The sequence below is a fragment of the Sus scrofa genome, chromosome 1 (assembly GCF_000003025.6).
Source record: "Sus scrofa isolate TJ Tabasco breed Duroc chromosome 1, Sscrofa11.1, whole genome shotgun sequence".
Lineage (NCBI taxonomy): Eukaryota > Metazoa > Chordata > Mammalia > Artiodactyla > Suidae > Sus > Sus scrofa.
In genome coordinates this window covers 6,123,812-6,143,901 of record NC_010443.5, presented here as the reverse complement: position 1 = coordinate 6,143,901, position 20,090 = coordinate 6,123,812, and the positions used below count along the sequence as shown (strand labels likewise).

At 41.4% G+C, this 20,090-nt stretch overlaps 1 protein-coding gene and 1 long non-coding RNA gene across 2 annotated transcripts in view; both read right to left on the bottom strand.

Moving 5' to 3' along the window:
* The window catches only part of PRKN (parkin RBR E3 ubiquitin protein ligase), a gene marked incomplete at its 5' end in the record, with an annotated part of 1,032,625 nt that overhangs the window by 587,231 nt on the left and 425,304 nt on the right, over window positions 1-20,090 (bottom strand). Inside the window, 1 exon segment of the mRNA NM_001044603.2 lies at window positions 5,775-5,890. Coding sequence (NP_001038068.2) covers window positions 5,775-5,890 — 116 coding nt within the window.
* Window positions 5,897-19,367, bottom strand: LOC110256593. The gene is made up of 3 exons (XR_002338274.1): window positions 14,409-19,367; window positions 13,903-14,077; window positions 5,897-11,664 (listed from the first exon to the last, which is right to left on the bottom strand). It is a non-coding gene; the product is annotated as an uncharacterized LOC110256593 (long non-coding RNA).

Sequence of the window (20,090 nt, the reverse complement as noted above, 5' to 3'; positions counted from 1 at the left end):
AAGAAAACTGAAATACTTAGGTACGAGTTAATGTAATCTATCTATCTAATAAAATACAAAATAAGAAATATATGAGGAAAACTATAAAATTCTAATTGATTAAATCAGAAAATAGCTAAATTAATAGAGGTATTCCATGTTTGAGGATAGGAAGACTCAATATTAGCAAAATAAACAGGTTTTTCCCAAATCACTGCAACCCAATCCCAATTTCAATCCCAAATTAAATCCCAACAAATTATTTTATATATATCAACAAACTGGTTTTAAAGTGTAGGTGGAGGGGTAAAGACCCAAAATAGTCAAGACAATATTCAAGGAAAAAACAAAGGTATTATGACAGTGTAGTACTGGTGAAAGAACAGGCTTATAGACCAATGGAACAGAATAGACAAACCAGAAACAGAACTTGTAAATATAGGCAACTGAATTTGAAGAAAGAACAAAGGATGATACAAAGGAGCAAAGACAGTCTTTTCAACAAGTCCAAATAAAAGCTAGACGTCCAAATAAAAAAATGGACCTAGACACACCTTACATACTTCACAAAAAATAACTCAAAATGGATCATAGACCTACATGCATAACACGAAATCATAAAACTCTTAGAAGATGAGCATGAGAGAAAACCTAGATGATTTTGAGTACGGCGAAACTTTTTAGATAGAACACCACCATGACAATGCATGAAAAGCGTAATTGATAAGCTGGTTATCATTAATTCAAAACTTTCGCTCTACAAAAGACAATGTCAAAATTATGAGAAGACAAGCTGCGGACTAGGAGAAAATATTTGCAAAAAACACATCTGATAAAGGACTTATCCAGAATATACCAAAAATCTCTTTAAACTCAACAAAAAGAAAGCAAACAACCTAATTAACAAGTGGGCCAAAGACCTTAACAGACTCCTCACCAAAGAAGACATGCAGATGGCAAATAAGCATATGCAAAGATGCTCCACATCATATGCCATCAGGGAAACAGAAATTAAGCAACGATGAGATTCCACCACCCAGTTGTTAGAATGGCCACAATCCAGAGCGCTGACAACACCAACTGCCAGAGAGAGTGTGAGGCGACAGGAACTGTCACCCATTGCTGGCGGGAAAGGAAAATGGTACAGCCACTTTGAAAGACAGCTTGGTGGTTCCTTACCAAGCTCTTAACAGACGATCCAGCAGTCACGTTCTTTGATATTTTCCCAAAGGAGGGGGGAAACTTATGTCCACACAAAAACTCTGCACATGGATGTGTATAGGAGCTTCATTCAAAACTGCCCAAACTTGGAAACAACCAAGACATCCTTCATGAGGAGAGTGGTTGAATAAACTGTGGTTCATCCGGACAGTGGACTATTTATTATTCAGTGCCAAAAGGAAATGAGCTATCAAGCCATGAAAAGACTTAACCTGCATATAACTAAGTGAACGAAGCCATTGTGGGAAGCCTACACACATACTGTATGATTCCAACTATATGACATTCTGGAAAAGGCAAAACTAGGGAGACAATAAAAAAACCTCAGTGGTTGCCAGAGATGGGTAAAACACATAATTTTTAGGGCAATGAAAATACTGTCTATGATCATATAATCATGGACATGCCATTATATATTTGTCCAAACTTAGAGAATACACACTATCAGGATTGAACCATAAGGTAAACCATGGACTTTGGGTGATTTTGATGTGCCAGAGCAGGTTCATCCTTGGGTTAAAAAATTTAAAAGAGGGACCATTTTGGTGAGGATGTTGATGATGTGGGAAGCGGCACATGTGTGGGCAAAGGATGTCCTTATGAAATCTCTCATCTTCCCTTCAATTCTGCTGTAAACCTAAAATTGCTCTAAAAATCATGTCTTTAAAATTCTTACCTTGCATTAGTATGATAAAGAGTACAAAGAAAAAAATATTTACCAATAAATTAACACTCTCCTCTGGTTTTCACCTATCATGTAGTTAATTACATCTAATTTGACAATTAAGGTATGATTTGTACACATATGAAAACAGTAAATACAAACAGTAAATATAAATAGAAACCGCAAACTTTTATTTGAAAGTATGTAATTAATAATGACTTTTTTTTTTTTTTTTTTTTTTTTTACCTCTGGGAACATACACTATTTCAAAATCAAAACCAAAGGGATATATTTATTTATTTATTTATTTATTTTTGTCCTTTTTTTGCTATTTCTTGGGCCGCTCCCGCGGCATATGGAGGTTCCCAGGCTAGGGGTCAAATCGGAGCCGTAGCCACCGGCCTACGCCAGAGCCACAGCAACACTGGATCCGAGCCGCATCTGCAACCTACACTACAGCTCACGGCAACGCTGGATCCTTAACCCACTGAGCAAGGGCAGGGACCGAGCCCGCAACCTCATGGTTCCTTGTCGGATTCGTTAACCACTGAGCCACGACGGGAACTCCAGGGATATATTTAAACATAAATTCACAAGTCAGTAAATGTTATATTAATAAAGGACACTCTGATATTATGTACAGTGAATGAGAAATTAATTGCAGAACCCAAACAGTGGCCGGTTAGCTCAGTTGGTTAGAGCGTGGTGCTGATAACTGCAGAAGCCAAATCTGTTTTTTAAGATTCTTCCTCAAGTTTTCAAACTGAAAAGGTTTTGTACTGTTCTTATCTCACAATAGAAAATGCAAATAAGTTAAAAATGTTTGAATTTACCAACAATTTAGAACCCAAATATTAATGAGAAAAAATAATTTAACATATGCGCACAGACTAAACATGTGAACATAATGTCGGAACAGATGTAGAAAGAGACCTCTCGAGGATGTATATTCACTTTCTAAATGGTGCAGCCTTGGAGTTCCCGTCATGGCTCAGTGGTTGACGAACCCGACTAAGAACCATGAGGTTGCGGGTTCGATCCCTGGCCTTGCTCAGTGGGTTAAGGATATGGCATTGCCATGAGCTGTGGTGCAGGTTGCAGACTCAGCTCGGATCCCACGTTGCCGTGGCTGTGATGTAGGCCACAGCTCCAATTAGACCCCTAGCCTGGGAACCTCCACAATGCTGCAGGTGTGGCCCCAAAAAGACATAAAAAAAAAAAGGTGCAACCTATCTGAAAATAAGTTTGGCAATATGTATCAGGAACGTTAAATATATCCATTTCCATTGCTCTCCTATCCCTACTCCTTTGACTGCGTTCTTAGATTCAAAGCCCTGCAGTCAATGATTTCTGTAAAAGGATATGGAATTCAGTCTCACTCAGCAATGGGAATGATTAAATAAAGTATATATTCCCATATGATAAAAACTTACATACCTACAAAATGTGTATTTTCATGGAATATTTCACAGCAGGGGAATTTTATCACCATGCCATGCTAAATGGAAAGAGCCACATATCAGATACAAAACTATGTATATACATAACTGCATATGGTGGGCACGGAAGCGTGTGTGCACACACACACACACACACACACACACACAGATGCCTGCATGCACACACCTTATAGGCATGAAAATATTCAAGCATACTCAAGACATTAGAAATTCTTAAATCAAAATCTTATTAACCATGAGTGTAAAATTTTTAACATTTTAAAGTTATTATTTCTAAAATAAAAATGAAGCACTTGTAGGGAAAAACCACACAAAAATCAGCAACGAACAAATGCACAGGACTGAGGTGTCCTCCTGCAAGCTGTCATAACATCCCTAAGCATGAATCTGTCAACGTAAGAAGAAATAATCATTTCCCTAACGTAAATAGAGGACATTCCTTTGCTGCCTCCTGTGGGAAGAGGCCTTATTCAGACAAGTGGTTAGTTATACATACACACTTAAATCTCACTGAATATAGTAGCTTCTTTTTATAATATGCCCCCCTCCCCCAGAATACCAAGGAGATTTTTCTTGCAAGAGACAGCATTATTTTTCCAGCAAGTATCTCCTTATTTATCTGGGAGGTGGCTCTTTTCTTTCAAAAGATGTTGTGAGTTATTAATATAAAGGTGGCTGCTTAACAGCAGGAAACACAGAGGGTGAGTCTTTGTAACATGATCAACTATATTAAAATAACTGCTTATTTTAATGCCATCTTTACCGATTTTAATGGAAGGTTTGAAAATACTGGCTAGTGGGCTGCATTCTGACTTAGCCAAAAAAGGTTTTGAATTTCTCCTTGGAAAAACTGAAAAGTGACTTTATTTAGCTATTGCTTTCAAGAGCAGTAGAGGCCCCAGGTGTAGCACTTTCCAATTCCTTTCTTGAAATAGCAGAAGAATCAGCTCTTCTTCTTCCAGGTTAAAGCATTCGCCATGCACAATATTCACTTTGCCAAAGGGGGCTGACATGCTGCATTTTCAGCCGTATTGTGGGTTTCCTGCCACAGAGGGGACCAAACAGGCAGCAAAAGGATAACATCGCACTCTTACTCCTTCTTGGGGACAAGGTTGTTCAACACATGTTAGTAAGGCTTCTAGGCTTCTATTAATCAGGATTTTAAGTATACTAGAGCCTGGAAGTGCTTGTTATTTGGGAGATATGAATACCCACTGATCATGAAATTGTACTGTTTAAAGCGACTCTAAAAGGCCATGTAGAGTTCCCATCATGGTTCAGCGGAAGCAAATCTTACTAGCATCCATGAGGATGCAGGTTCGATCCCTGGCCTTGCTTAGTGGGTTAAGGATCTGGCTTTGCCATGAGCTGTGGTGTAGGTTGAAGACACGGCTCGGATATTGCATTGCTGCGGCTGTGGTGTAGGCCAGCAGCTACAGCTCCCATTCAGCCCTTAGCCTGGGAACCTCCATATACTGTGGGTGAGGCCCTAAACAACAACAACAACAAAAATAAAATAAAATGAAATAAAAGGCCATGGAGTACAGTCCCAAAGGCCAAAGGGAGATATCGCTTAAATGATTATAAGCTGTCTTTGCTTAAAAGTTTGGAACAAAAAAAATTCTTCGACTTTATTCATTAATTCACTTTGGCATTTCACTAGAAGTTCTTCCCGTTTTGAGGGTTCAGACTCTCCTATTGCAATTTTCACTTCTAGCCAGGCGCAGAGGCTGTGTTATAAAGCTTGTATCTTTTACTTTCTTCTCGTGAACAGTGTCGAGTGAGGAGTCCCACTCCCAGCCGTCTCCTGTGCAGAACAAACAGGCCCAGCTTCTACGCCGGCTGTGGCTCCTAAACTACAGTTCCAAGTGGGTCATTCTCCCCTTTTCCTAACTGATCACCTCCACAGTTTCCTTCTCTCATCGTATTCACAGACTAAAAATAACCAGGTCCTAAACTAGCCACCTGCTTTTATCCTGGGGGTCAGAATATATGTGAAGCATCAATATAGAGACAGACAGCTGTGTGGAAGAACCAAAGCGTATGGAAGGAGATTTTAAAAATTAAATGTCATGGGCCACGTAGTCCAAGAATCAACAGTGCTCCTAAATCGTTACTGCACGCCCAACCTGAGCTTCATGTTTTCGTTTATTCTAGAACACACAGAGATCAAGAGTTTACATCAAGTGTTTATATTTCAATATCACCCAAGATTTCACCATTTTTAGGTAGAAGTCATTTCACGTACAACTTAGGATCCTCTTTGACTACTGACTAAACTAAGGCTTTGGCGTTTTAAAGAGTTACGTCACATTAAAATGTCCCCGTGTTGGGTGGACAGCACTAAAGCGAAGCAGAAAAAGAGACACTGCCAAGGAAGGTCCATCTGGGACGACGCCGTTGGGAAGGAAAGCAAGACACTGAGAGCAACGGTGTTGTCAGATCCTTACCTGATGTCCGTACAGGTGATGCAGGTGATGTCTCGGCTATTTGTTGTGATCAGGTTCAAAGCTACCGATGTTTCCTTGTCAGAGGTCGGGTGTGCTCCACATTTAAAGAAAAATTCCTGAAAGATTGAGAAATACGATCACAGACATGGCATTAGGCTGGCCATTTCCCACTCTCCCACTCTTCCGTGAAGAATCTCTTCAGGAGGAGGAGAGACCTATCATTCGGTATGAGGTAGAAACAAATCCACATCAAATCTTTTTAAGGAAACCAAACTATCCACCAAATCTCTTCTTCGGAAGGGTCCAGGTGTCTGCTACTCTTTTCTTTTCTCAGCTAAGGAGCTGGGGAAACGCTCTGTGCCCCTCGCTCACCTCTCGATGATAAGGGAGTCGGGCAGAAAAATAATGTGTGTGCAGCTGGAAATCTGAAACAGCACCTTGAAAATGAGGAAGCGGAGACCCCAAGCCATGAAATAAACGATCTGCCCAAAGTCATCAGCCAGAGGTGAAGCCAGAAGTAACCCAGGCTTCTTAAAGGGAAACTTGGGGCTTTCTCTCTGGGCTCACTGCACAGCTGGTCCGTTAGCAGCAAGAATATAGGGCAGAGTAAGAAATTCAGAGATCCCAACTATTGACCAGCGTGAAGGTAACAGGTAACGCCAACTTTGGAGTAGAGGAGTGGCTCTCCCCAGCCTGATTTATTAGAGTCTGCCCCTTGTCCTGCCTCTCAGAAGGGACAGAATTCCCTGGGGGACTTGTTTGTCCACTCCCCACACCAGGCAGCCAGGAATGCTTTAAACCTGCACCTCTTTCTTTCCTAGTTCATTTCTGAGCCCTATCGTAACATACATTGCTTTATCTTAGTTTTCACATGTCACAACCCTTTGATTGATAATACTCTCCCTTCTCAAACAAAACCTTCTTTTTCACCTTTCTTAATTTTTCCTTCCATTATTTCTGTTTGTTCCTATACTCCCTCTGCCCCTCACACTAAAGGTATTTGGCTGGTAAATACTCTGCTTCTTGTCAAACAGTCGACACCGTCCATGATAATAACATCCATGAAGCTAATTATTTTTGCCACTGAAAAAGTTCTATACAAATGCAACACTTCATGACAGAAGAATCCCTGCATGTACACTTAATCTCAACTCCATTTGTGTAAAACTACTTGGATGTAGGGAGTATTTGCCCTTTAAATACTAGACCTGGTATCAGCAAACTTTTATTAAAGCACCACAATTAAATGTTTTCAGCTTTGTGGGTTATACGGTCTTTGTGGCACTGCTCAACTCTGAATTATTGTCTAAAAGTAGCCATGGACAATATGCAAATGAATAGATGTGGCTGTAGCCTAATACAACTTTATAAAAACATGTGGCAAATTGGATTTTGCCCACAGGCATAGATTGTCCAACTCGATAATAGAATCTGAGATGTCTGTGCAATGTCTCATTCATATTTGTACCCTAACAGTGCCTGGCACAGGACCAGCATTAGGTATATTTTCTTAAATTAAAAAAGAACCCAATAGATTTGTTTCATAAATGCTACAGGTGTTTCTTTGTACATTTGACACCACCACTCGTAATCTGTTCTTTTCCTACTTGTAACCAAACTAACCCCCTCCTCCTCTGACTTGAGACACAGTGAACCACACTTACGGGTCTCAAAGTCCAGGGCACACCAGAATCACCTGGCAGGGGTGGGGCGGGTGGCAGCACGGTGTTAAACTATACATCGCTGGGACACACCCCAGATTTTCTAGATCAGTAGTTCTCACATGGGGCCAAAGGTGTGCATTTCTGAAAAACTGCCAAGTGATGCTGTTACCACTGCTCGGGGGACCACACTTTTGAGAACCACGGAGTTACACCAACATTAGCGGTAAAAGGAGTACACTCTGCTTACTCTCTCGGAGACCTCACCCACCACACCCAAAAATGTGCTACTCTTTGAAAATCTAGAGTGTACCCCTGAACAGAGAAATGTCCCCAAGCCAGGAGTGTGGAACCCACCCTATTCTTAAATACAAGTGTCTTATCAACCCCAGATGGTACAGCTGCTAGATAGCCAGAACCCACCCTACCTGGGGCAAGTGACATAGCAGCCAGCCCACCAGCTGGCAGTCCTCAGCCCCACCTGCCCTGTTGCAGTGGACTGCCTGTGCAGTGCAGCGGGTGGGGGCGGGGTGGGGGGCACTCAGGTGTGTCTGTGAGTCCCGCATGGCTTCCCGGAAGCAGCCTGGAGATCATACTGGCTGGTTTGTTTTCCCTTTTGACATGGAATGTCACCCTTTTCACTCATTTTTTTTTTTTTTGAAATGATATATAAATCCTTCAAAGGTCAGTTCAAGGGCATTATTATGAAAAAGAGTTAAGGCAATTCTTGACTACAAAACAAGATGTCTGGAGGACATGTCTGACCCTTATGAAATACGTTGACTTAGCGGTGCCTGCTTTTTTGCAGACATGAAAAAAACCCTCACTCATAAGGAAAGTAATTCCTCCAAAATAGCTGAGTTGGCTGGACAATTGAGAAGGTATTTCATATACAGATAAATAGATAGTATTTATATTTTTTCTTAGCTTGCAGAAAGCTACTGGTAGACATTCAGCTAACAAATCACAAACTGCTCTAACACCAGATAAAATTCAGCGGACCAAAGCCAAAATCCTTTTTATGGGAGGTGGGTTTTTATAGAGAATGATATAATAAGTCACAAATACTTGGAAAACTCCAGGCATTCATATGGTGTGACAGAATTAAAATACAAATTACCAACTCTGTATAATAAATATGCACATATCATCCACGAATTTCAGTGCCTTCTCCACCAATTTTATGAAAGGAGGTTCTTCTCTAGTGACAGAGACGCAAAAACGGTGGCAGGTCCAAGATTTCACCCAGCTTACAAGTTAAAAGGTTAGCTTGCCACCACGTCAAAGATGCTGGCAGAAGATACAAGACTGCTAACGCAGAGATAAAATAACTGTATGACTCAGAGCCCAGGCAGGATGAAGTCTGGGTATCACGGTTATGTCAGTTTCTCTTCACCCCCAGCTCCCAGGGGATGAACTGCCCAGACCACGGCAGAGGCCCCAGGTACAGCATTTCTGCATCACAGCTGAGGACCCCGAGCTCAGGGAACCCAGATCTTTTCCAAGGATCTGCAAGCCAACCTTCCGTTTGTCCTGATGGGAGACAGTGTCTTTACTATACTGGATAATAAGTAGGTCCACTTTCTACTCCAGAGAGAGATACTATCATTATTTTGCAGGTCGTTTACTACACAATTTCCTTGAAAAGAGTATCCAGAAAAAAAAAAAAAAAAAAAAAAGAGCATTTAGTCCTCCCCATAAGATGTACAGAAGTTTGAGTGACCCTGGAGACATGTGTCCCAATGGGAATAATACCTTTTCCTACAGACTAATCAGCAGAGCGACCTGGCCATTTCTTGTCTCCCTAATCAGTGGGTTAGCATTTTCAAACCCTTTCTGCTACTTGCAGGCGGGATTCAAAACACAAACAATAAAGCAAAACAAAGCAGAATCAATAAGAACATTTTTGAAAAATTCTACATTGGCTATTTCAGGTTGCTAAGATAGAGTTGTCATCTCACAGGCAGCTGCATGATTCTTCTGGAGTAACTGTCTATAAATTCTGCCTTTCTGTGTGTGTGTATGTATACATATATTTTTTTTTCCCCTCGATTGTTCAAATTTTAAAAATCAAGGATGCCAGTGCCAGAAATTTTTTTGGGCTAGGGTCCATGCAGTGTGATCAGAAAGCTGACACCGCCCTGAGATCCAGTCATCAGGCGCATGATACCATCTGATCCGCACAAAGGCCCAGAAGTGTAACACCTCAGTCAGGGCCAGGGGACAATGGTGGCCCACGGCCTACTGCTCAAGGGGGCATTACTCTAGTTCTAGCAGGTGTTCAGTTTGACCAGCAAATTACTTATGTCCCCTGGGATACAGTCCCTGTGGGTGCAGCAGAGAAACTTTCTTGTCCCTTGGGAGCCATCTGTCAATTCTAGTGAAGGTGATTTAGGATCCTTATGTAAGTAATAAAGGATCTCAAAGGCCTGCCCACCTTTCATAAATGTCAGCTCACAGGTAAATCAGCTACAAAAATAAAATAAAATAAAACAAAACAAAACAACAATAAAATAAAATAAAATAAAATAACAAGAAAAGAAAACAAACAAATAAAGTCTTGTTAATTTAAATGAATTCCTCCACCTCACCAGTTCTATCTCCCACTGGCTGGCTCATTTCACTTGAATCAATGTACTCAATTCTGGGACACTCTAATTAGCTATGGAGCTAAAATCTATGGCAGTAGTTGGCCAATTCCTCCCCCGCCCCAGTGATTGTGCAGAGTATTTTTAAAATGGAAACAAAAAAAATCCTGAGTATGTCCTTAAAAAAAATGTGCCTGGCTTTATTTATAATGTGACCCTGTTAAATGCTACAAGGTATTAAAGAGGTGCTTTCCATTTATGAATACGCAACAGAAAATCCAAAGTCCAACCGAGCTGTAGTCTTTAGGTTCTTAGAAAGATACTCACTTGGTTTACCATTTCTGTGGGCAAGGCTAGGATTCTATCCTTCCATTCTCGCTGTTTTCTGATATTTTACTGCAACCCACCTGTCCTTTCACTTCAGATCTTAGAGGTCTGGGACTCTAGCTTTACCAGACCCACAAAAAGCAATGGTGAACCAAAGGAAAGACTTATGAACATTGCACTTCACCTGCTGGAAGCCACCTCTTTCTCGTCTCTCCACTCTGCCACCGGACTTGAGACATAACCAGTGTCTCTCACAGAAAAGGGGGAAGACAGCAACAAGTATGGAAATGAACAAACACACCAGCAAAACCTGGATTAGATTAATACCAATAACCCCATGTACAAAAACTTACAGATTCAGAAGCTAATTAGTCAACTCCAAACACAAATTGATATGTTGCAAATTTCTATAAAAACAGCTTATAAATACCATCTGGAAAGCTCTGCTTGTCTCAAACACAATCCAGTTTCACAAACCTGAAAAAAAACAGCGCTAAGACCTGACTTCTTCCCCTGGAACCTTCTAACAACTTTTATTGAACTTGTTAAAGTTATCAATTTTTACAGATATTGCTTATTGTTTTCCAAATTAAAAACTATATCTGTCTTTACGAGGAGTTAAATTCCATGCTAATCTCCAAATTCTTCTTACCTTTCTCTTGATAAAACAAAAGGGACACACAATTTCCACTAGAAGGTTGCAATGGGTGTATGGTTTGTGCTAAACATATAACTGGCCATTTACAAGGGTCAGGGTCAGGTTAGGAAAACAGAGCCCACACCTGGCAGTTAAACGCTGAGAGATTTTAATGCTGAGGTCCAGCAGCAAACATGGTGGAAGCCAGACCTGCCGAACCAGGGCAGGAAGCACCTTGCCATCAGCAGCTTTAGGGGGTCCCAATTATGGGAGCTGGGCAACAGGGAAGAAGGTACAGCAGCTGGGCTGTCTGGTGGGAGCTGGGAGGATGAATGCGGAGGGTGAACAAGATGCAGCCATTGCCAGAGTCGCCTCCCAAAGAGAAAGAGAGAAACATCCCAGGGCCCACCCGCCCCCATCTCCCACCAGGCCTGGCTTGGGCAAAGCCCCCCTAAGGCAAGGAAGGGGAGCCTGGGAGCTGGTGTTTGTGGGGCCAGAGCGGGGGGCGGGGGTGAGAGGGGCAGGCGGCTCAACAGCTACCAGCAGGTGCTGGTGTACTGTCCAGAGGCACAGCCAGTCTGCCAAGTCAGAATCCTCCAGCTTTCACTCTTTGTTAGCGGTGATGCGTTCTAATTAGCCTTCAGAAAAGAAAAAAAGAGACACGTCCAGATATGGTTCTGCAAAAATAAAGATACAGAAATATTTACAGTCTATGTTTATCGAGGGTAAACTCAAATAAACCTGTCAAAAGATTACCAAACTTGCAAGTAAGAACTGAGGACACAAGGGCCTCGTTACTTATGAAAGAACTAGAAATAAGCATCTGACATCCCTATCAAAGAGGTCCTCACAGTCACCAAGTTAAGACAGACAAGCTGTCACTTGGAATCCATCTGAATGTCTCTCCAGGCCTTGAGAGTCTGCCCCAAGCTGACGACACACACATTTCCCAGTTCGGACTCCTCAGACACTGCAGGCTCTAACGGCGCCTCGTTCGGTTATTTGCAAATTATTTTCTAAGAAGCAAATGCTAGTTTTAAGTCTCATTATCCATTCAGGAGTCTCATTATTCATGTTAATACTACAGTTTTAATTTTTTCCAAGCTAAAGCATGACAAACACAGCATAATCACCGCACTCTCTGCCTAGCACGTAAGAAAAACCCGTAAACGACCGACGCACGACCTGTTCACCTGTGCTTTTATTAGCGAGTTTCAGTTCTTCCTGCTGCTGTGCGCCAGTCCCTTTGTGTTTTGTAAATCGAGGAAGTAATTATATAAGCTTGGATATAAAATAACTATGCAACGTGTTAGGTTGAAAAATACTGGTAGCAAAATACTTTGCTAATGTAAGATGCCAGTTGTAAAGTTAGGTTACACCTAATTAAACAAAATCTTAAAAGTTCATGTTTTCTTTTAATATGGTGTTAGTAAGGCCTTTAGCTGATGTGCAAAGTTTATCAGGAGAAAGAAGATTATTATACTCCCACAGAATTCCTATCATGGCTCAGTGGGTTACAAACCCGACTAAGAATCCTTGAAGATACAGGTTCAATCTCTGGCCTTGGTCAGTGGGTTAAGGATCTGGCATTTGCCATGAGCTGTGGTGTAGGTCGCAGCCGCAGCTCCGATTCAACCCCTAGCCTGGGAACTTCCATGTGCTGCAAGTGTGGCCGCAAATAGAAAAAAATATATATATGCTCCCACAGAAAGCAAAACCACATCAGATCTCTGCTGAGAGGATCAGTTTCTGCCTCTAAGTACCATAACCACTGCCAAAGCCTAAAGGAGGGCTTTCTGCTTCCTCCAAGGCCTTCCCTTGGTTGACAACGAATAAATAATTACATGCACATAAACAAATACACACATATGCACAGACATGCGAGCACACCGCTGGCCTGCACACATCATGGAAAGCCCAGCCATTCTGAGCAGAAGACAGAAAGTCTTAGATGACTCCAGCAAGCACACAGCGGCCTCACTTCACCACTGAATTAGGTCCAATGGCATCTCCATTTTCATACCAATACAGCTACTGTTACATTCCAAAAGATTTTTCAAATTTTATCATACTACCAAGGTTAAAAGTATAAATCAGGCTCTGCTACCTAGTGCAATGTATAAAATAAAATGAAAATCTAAAATCCAAAATCCTCTGAAAACGCAACATTTTTTCCTCTAAATTTGGCACTAAATGTGTTTATGGCAAAACCAGACATGAACTGACCTGACGTCATTCCTGGTCTATATTTATCCAACCTGGTGTGACTCTCTATGCTCTTTACTGAAAAATTACCATTTAAAACATAATGACAGGGTACAGACATTCCTGGAGACATTTGAGTTAAAATATAGGCATTGCATAATCTTTCCCAAACCCAAACATTTCTAAATTGAAAACCCTTCTGCCCCCCAGGGTAGGAGATAAGCCATGACAATCCTACAATATAAAATTGTCCTAAATGTCTACCAACCCAGCAGGATGACCCTTGACGTTCTAGAAGCAACACAGTCCTCTGTGTGAATCACTACCAGGGTGCCTTAGCTCTGCCCAAAGGAAGAGTTTCAGTCTACTTGAGATACGTACATAAATAAATCCCTGTAGACGCCCTACATTTCCTTTCAATGCCGCATATGAACAGTTTGAAATATTTTAATGCCACGTACTTTCAAGAGGTCTAACTTCAAAACAAAAGCTACAAATCCAGCAGTGAGTACCTTCCCTCTGCACCTGGCTGTAAGTGCTTCATATGCCTTGACCAGAGCTTATTCACTTGTAATAGTGCTCATTTTTTACTATTTATCATCTTAAAAGGGGGGATTGGTGAAGAAGACACCTCCAGTGATTCCTGAAGAGTAAATGAGAAGGTTTAGGACATTACTGACGCTTAAAAGTGCATGAGTTTATATAAATACCTCTGTTCAGACACGAAAAACATATCCTCATTCGCAGTCCGGCAGCTGCTCAAACACACTCAGGTCCCGTATTTGCTTTTCTCATCTCAAGCCCAGGATGAACTGGCGTCTCTGTCTTTTTACTCAGAACACAATATTCCCCACCTGCAGCGGCGGACAGAGACTCTGTCTCTGCCTGAGAATGAAGCCAGTGCTCAGAAGCGAACAGGGACAAGAGCTGGAGAGACAGAGCCCCACAGCAAAGGTGTCCGAAATCCAGCCAAGCCTGTTGCTCCAGTTAGTTTATTTACATCCACCTTAAGAAAGAACCATGATTTGGGGCATTTTTCCTCCCAGTGTGTACCCACTAAGAGACAGGTGTCATCTTTCCTCCTTGCTCAGCCCTCGACTAGGGGCTGGGGAGACAGAGTAAACAAAATCCCCGCACGTGTGCGAGTGTCCATAAGCTTGAAGGAGAAAGAGACACTTCAACAAATACCGGCACGAAATAAAAACACGGTAAATACCTTCCAGACGCCTCAGCACCAAGTGGGGTCGGGGCCAGAACACAATGGGCGGCCTATGGGAGGGCCAGAAGGCACAGCTTATTTAAAGGGATATTTCAGGTGGGTTTTAAACAGCAAGAGTTCGCCAGGTGGAGATGATAGAAAAGCCAGCCCGGGGGGCACAGGTGAGCCAGAACTTGTGCTGCCGTTGAGCCTCGCTGGAGTCTGGGACACTCGGGCAGGGAAATCACGGGAAATCTGAATCTTTGTGCCCATAAACATTGGTCCCACCCCATCAAACTCAAGGGGTGCTCGGACAGCCGGAAGTGTGCTGCTTACATGACTCTTCACTGTCAATCTTCTACCAAAAGAGAGGTGTGACAGCCAAGAAGAGGAAGCATGGCTATTTCTTCATCGGCACGTTTGAAAGATCATCTTTTGTTATTTATTTTTTTATTGCCTGCTTGTCTTACCCACATGCATTTTTTTTTTAATTATAGTATTTACAATGTTTCTTCAATTTCTGTTGTGCTTGATTGTTTAACTTAGCAGTGCATATAAACTTCCAAGACACATTTCTGCATTATTTTTCAGACTGGAGAATAAGGATTTTCTTTTTTCTTTATTATCCTGGAGAAAGCTATCACCTCAATAATTGTGCCCTAGATGATATACCACTGGAGAATTTTGAGAGCACGTGCATTGACTAGGCTTGTAACTGTGTCTCAGCTTAGGCATAATTATCTTGTTTTTAACATTCATTAAAGGCCCTTGACTCCAATCTTCCTGGAACGCACGGACAGCTGTTGGAGTTGTTTTTTCCATAGGGCTACTGTGAGCTGGGAGGCCCCTCGTGGCCAGAAAACACAGATTTTCCTGACATTCATCTTATTCTCAGGAATGCCGAACCAGTTCAGGAGAATCTGGTTAATGATTTACACATGCTACAATAGCTACTCTTCTTTTCCAAGGTCTGGCTTTTGGTTGACTAGTTCGTTGCTCCAGTGTGGTCCCAACTGGCCTTGGATGCATCATCAGTCCAATAATGCTTGGGGCCGTAACTTCTCTCCAATAGCAACATAGCTATAGTGACTTATGTGAAGGCATCTGCTCAGTGTAAAAGTTGAGCATATCTTTTCTTCCAATTTTGCAGCCTAGCCAGACAATAAAAGACAATACTCATTATTCTGTTGCTTGATTTCCTTTAGAAGCTAAAGGTTTCATAAGCGCTCGTAACGTGTCAGCTTGAAGGCACATAAAGGCATCGCAGCATTTGCTAGTTTCGTGTTTAAGCAAAGCGTTCCAGCTTGTGTTCTCAGACAAACAGAATGAGATGTTAAAATATTTTGTTGTTAACAGAATGTTTCTTTTGTGATTTTGATTACTTGAGTTGACCTTCAGGAGAGGGTACGAAAACAAATATCTGTTAGCCGGTAATCATCTGCAAGAAACTGGGAAGACAGGTCCCAATTCTCAGAATTTACCATGACTCACCATCCCTAGATGAACTGTGTTTTCAGCATTTTCCAAGCCACCTCTAGATGTTGGCAGTTATTTCATGTTTACTTCCAAATGTGCAAAAAACTTATCCCAGTCGACAATGGCAAAGGATGTAAAAGAACTATTTCACCATATTTCCCTGGTTCCTTACCCTCCAGTTAAGCACAGGGGTTTCTGAAGCCCTTCTAACTACCACAGGTCTCACTACCTCCCCTCCCCCACCCCCAGTCCTGCCAGAAAGACTTTATCCTGTCACCTGGAAGACTACCCTCTCTTGTTTTAGTCACTTGCACAAAATTTCCTGCTACCTGAACTGTCTTCCTTCTCCCACTCATTATGCCTTTCAACTCTCCCTCCTCCCACAGTGTCCTGAGGTCACCTGCACGTCTAATGGAATCACCACAGGGCAAATAAACTGAGGGCATTTCATGCCGGCACCTGGCACAGGGCCTGCTACACAGCAGGTGTCAGAGCGGCTGAATGAATGAGCTCTCTGAGTGAATTTGAAGAGTAAGAAAAGAAAGTGCAAAAGAACTCTCTTGGGTCTGGGGACATGCTCTGGGAAAGACATGGACAGGAAATTCTGAATTACAGCCTTTTGTATTCCTGGCAATCAAGCACTCCTCCCTCTGGCTTTGGGTAGCCTGCACCCTTCTCTGAGCTTTTAGTGTTGCTGTGGTTCCTGCTGTTGAATCTACTGTGATGCTAACAATGAAAACAGCCTCCAGTCCCTGGGTCCAGTGGTGGCAGAATGTGCTGTCACTTTCCTCTCACAGCCAGAGGCTGAGAAATGCAGCCACCACAACTTCAAAGTGTCCAGTCTGGACATAGAAAGTGCAAGAGAAACATACTTTTTGGTAGCAATAATTCACAAGATGATATTATAACTTGGTTTCAGCTACAAGCAAAGAGAAATACTGAACAATAAAAAACAAAAAAAATTCCAGCTTTAAAACATTTTAGACTTGGAATCTAAACTCTCCCCTTCCCCCCAAAAGCCCTTGTTTTTTTGGCAAGTAGAATTTAAAGCTTCTTTTTATTCCTGTTTTCTTTATAGCAGGCAGCGCAACCAACCATAAACTCTCCACTCGGGACAAAACTTGGCAAAGGCAGGTACTTTATATACTTTTATAGTTTCTTGCATTCTCTACATTTATTTTAATTCCTAATTAGAAAAGGAAAAAAAAGTGCAATTTGTAAATTTACCTCTGAACTATATACATATCTAGGAAAACTAAGATGACTAGAACTAGGAAATAAATGTTACAGAGAATGATTTTTTTTTTTTATGAAGACAATTTTTTAGAAGAGTTTTAGATTCACAGCAAAATTGAAGGGAAGATACAGAGATTTCTCCTATACTCCCAACCCCCCTCCCTGCACAGCCTCCCTATTATCAATGTCCCCCATGAGAGTAGTGCATCTGTCACACTGATGAACCAACACTGACACGACATAACCACCCAAAGTCCACAGTTTACATTAGGGTTCACTCTTGGTGTTGCAATTCCATGTGTTCCGACAAGTGTGTAATGACACGTATCTATCATTACAGTATATACAGATTTCCACTGCCCTAAAAATCTTCTCTGCTCCTGCAATTCATTCATTCCTCCCCCATCCTCCAAGCCCTGACAGTCACTGATTTTTTTTTTTCATTCTCCATGGTTTTGCCTTTTCCAGAATGTCACAAAGTTGGAATCATACAGTATGTGTGTAGGCTTCCCACAATGGCTTCGTTCACTTAGTTATATGCAGGTTAAGTCTTTTCATGGCTTGATAGCTCATTTCCTTTTAGCACTGAATAATAAATAGTCCACTGTCCGGATGAACCACAGTTTATTCAACCACTCTCCTCATGAAGGATGTCTTGGTTGTTTCCAAGTTTGGGCAGTTTTGAATGAAGCTCCTATACACATCCATGTGCAGAGTTTTTGTGTGGACATAAGTTTCCCCCCTCCTTTGGGAAAATATCAAAGAACGTGAGTGCTGGATCGTCTGTTAAGAGCTTGGTAAGGAACCACCAAGCTGTCTTTCAAAGTGGCTGTACCGTTTTCCTTTCCCGCCAGCAATGGGTGACAGTTCCTGTCGCCTCACACTCTCTCTGGCAGTTGGCGTTGTCAGCGCTCTGGATGGTGGCCATTCTAACAACTGGGTGGTGGAATCTCATCGTTGCTTAATTTCTGTTTCCCTGATGGCCTATGATGTGGAGCATCTTTGCATATGCTTATTTGCCATCTGCATGTCTCCTTTGGTGAGGAGTCTGTTAAGGTCTTTGGCCCACTTGTTAATTAGGTTGTTTGCTTTCTTTTTGTTGAGGTTTAAGAGTTTTTGGGTATATTCTGGAAAAGTCCTTTATCAGATGTGTTTTTTGCAAATATTTTCTGTCCATGGCCTGTCTTCTCATAATATTGACATTGTCTTTGTAGAGCGAAAGTTTTGAATTTTAATGAAATCCAGCTTATCAGTTTCTTTCATGGATTATGCCTTTGGTTTTGCATCTAAAAAGTTTGCCATACCCAAGGTCATCTAGGTTTTCTCCTATGTTACCTTCTAAAAATTTTACGGTTTCGTGTTATGCATGTAGGTCTATGATCCATTTTGAGTTAATCTTTGTGAAGGCTGAAAGGTCTGTGTTTAGGTCCATTTTTGCATGTAGATGTCCAGCTTTTCCAGCATCACTTGTTAAAAAGGCTGTCTTTGTTCCATCACCTTATCCTTTGCTCTTCTGCCCGAGATCAGCTGACTATGGGGGTTAGTTGTGAGTTCTCTATTCTGAGACATTGACTTCTTTGTCTATGCTTTCACCAACCAGTACACACTGCTGTAGCTTCACTCTAAGTTGTAAAGTCAGGTGGTGGCAGTCCCTCAACTTCGTCTTCTCTTTCAATACTGTGCTGGCTACTCTGGGTCTTCTCCATCTAAACTTTAAAATCACTTTGTCCATATCCATAGAATAACTTGCTGGGATTTTGATTGGGATTATATTACATGCATGCATGGATCTGAAAAGAACTCACATCCTGATAATACTGAGTCATCCTATGCACAAATATGGGATATTTCCCCATTTACTACTATCTCTTTGATTTCAACCATCAGAGTTTTATAGTTTTCCCCATAGAGTTTTGCACATATTTTGATAGATTTATAATAAAGTATTTCAATTTTCAGGTGTGAACATAAATGGTATTGTGTTTTTAATTTCAAATTCCACTTGTTCATTGTTGGCATAAAGTGATCGAATTTTATATATTAACTTTTTATCTTGCAACAGAGAATTTTTGTTGTTGATTATTTTGGATTTTCTGCATAATCATGCCATTTTTGTACAAAGACATTTTTTTTATTCCTTCCCAATCTATAAATCTTAATTCTTCCAGTATGATACTGAAAAGGAATAGTGAGAGGGAACTCCTTACCTTATATCTGATCTTAGCAGGAAAATTTCTAATTTATCAACACTAGGTACAACACAGCATTTTTTTTTTTTTTTTTGCCTTTTCTAGGGCCGCTCCCGTGGCATATGGAGGTTCCCAGGCTAGGGGTCCAAGCGGAGCTGTAGCCGCCGGCCTACGCCAGAGCCACAGCAACGCGGGATCCGAGCCACGTCTGCGACCTACACCGCAGCTCACAGCAACGCTGGATCCTTAACCCACTAAGCAAGGGCAGGGATCGAACCCACAACCTCATGGTTCCTAGTCGGATTCGTTAACCACTGCGCCACGACGTGAACTCCCCAACACAGTATTTTTTATATGCCAGTATAACAAATTACAAATGGAAGGAGTAAAAAAACCAATCAACCATTCTCCTTGCGGAATATATATATGTATAGACGTGTGTAGGAAAGTAGGTTTTATATATATACCTACATTTCTCATTGACTGGTCAATTTAAAAGTCAAATAAATGTATACTATCTATCCTTTATCAGAAGTAAAAAAAAAAAAGGGGGGAAAATCAAACCTTTTGAATCATGAGAGGACCATTAAGTTAACATATGTTAATGTTTATCCATTTATCCCAATTGTTTTGAGAAATGCATGCAATGTTGGAGGAACAAAGATGAGGACAGTTTCATCCCCGAGATGACACAGTCTGGTCGAGAGGAGGCATGTAAAACAAACAAGCAAATAAATAAAATAAAATATCGTGAGGAAATAATAACGTGAGCATCTGTGTCTCCTAAGTAGGCTTATCG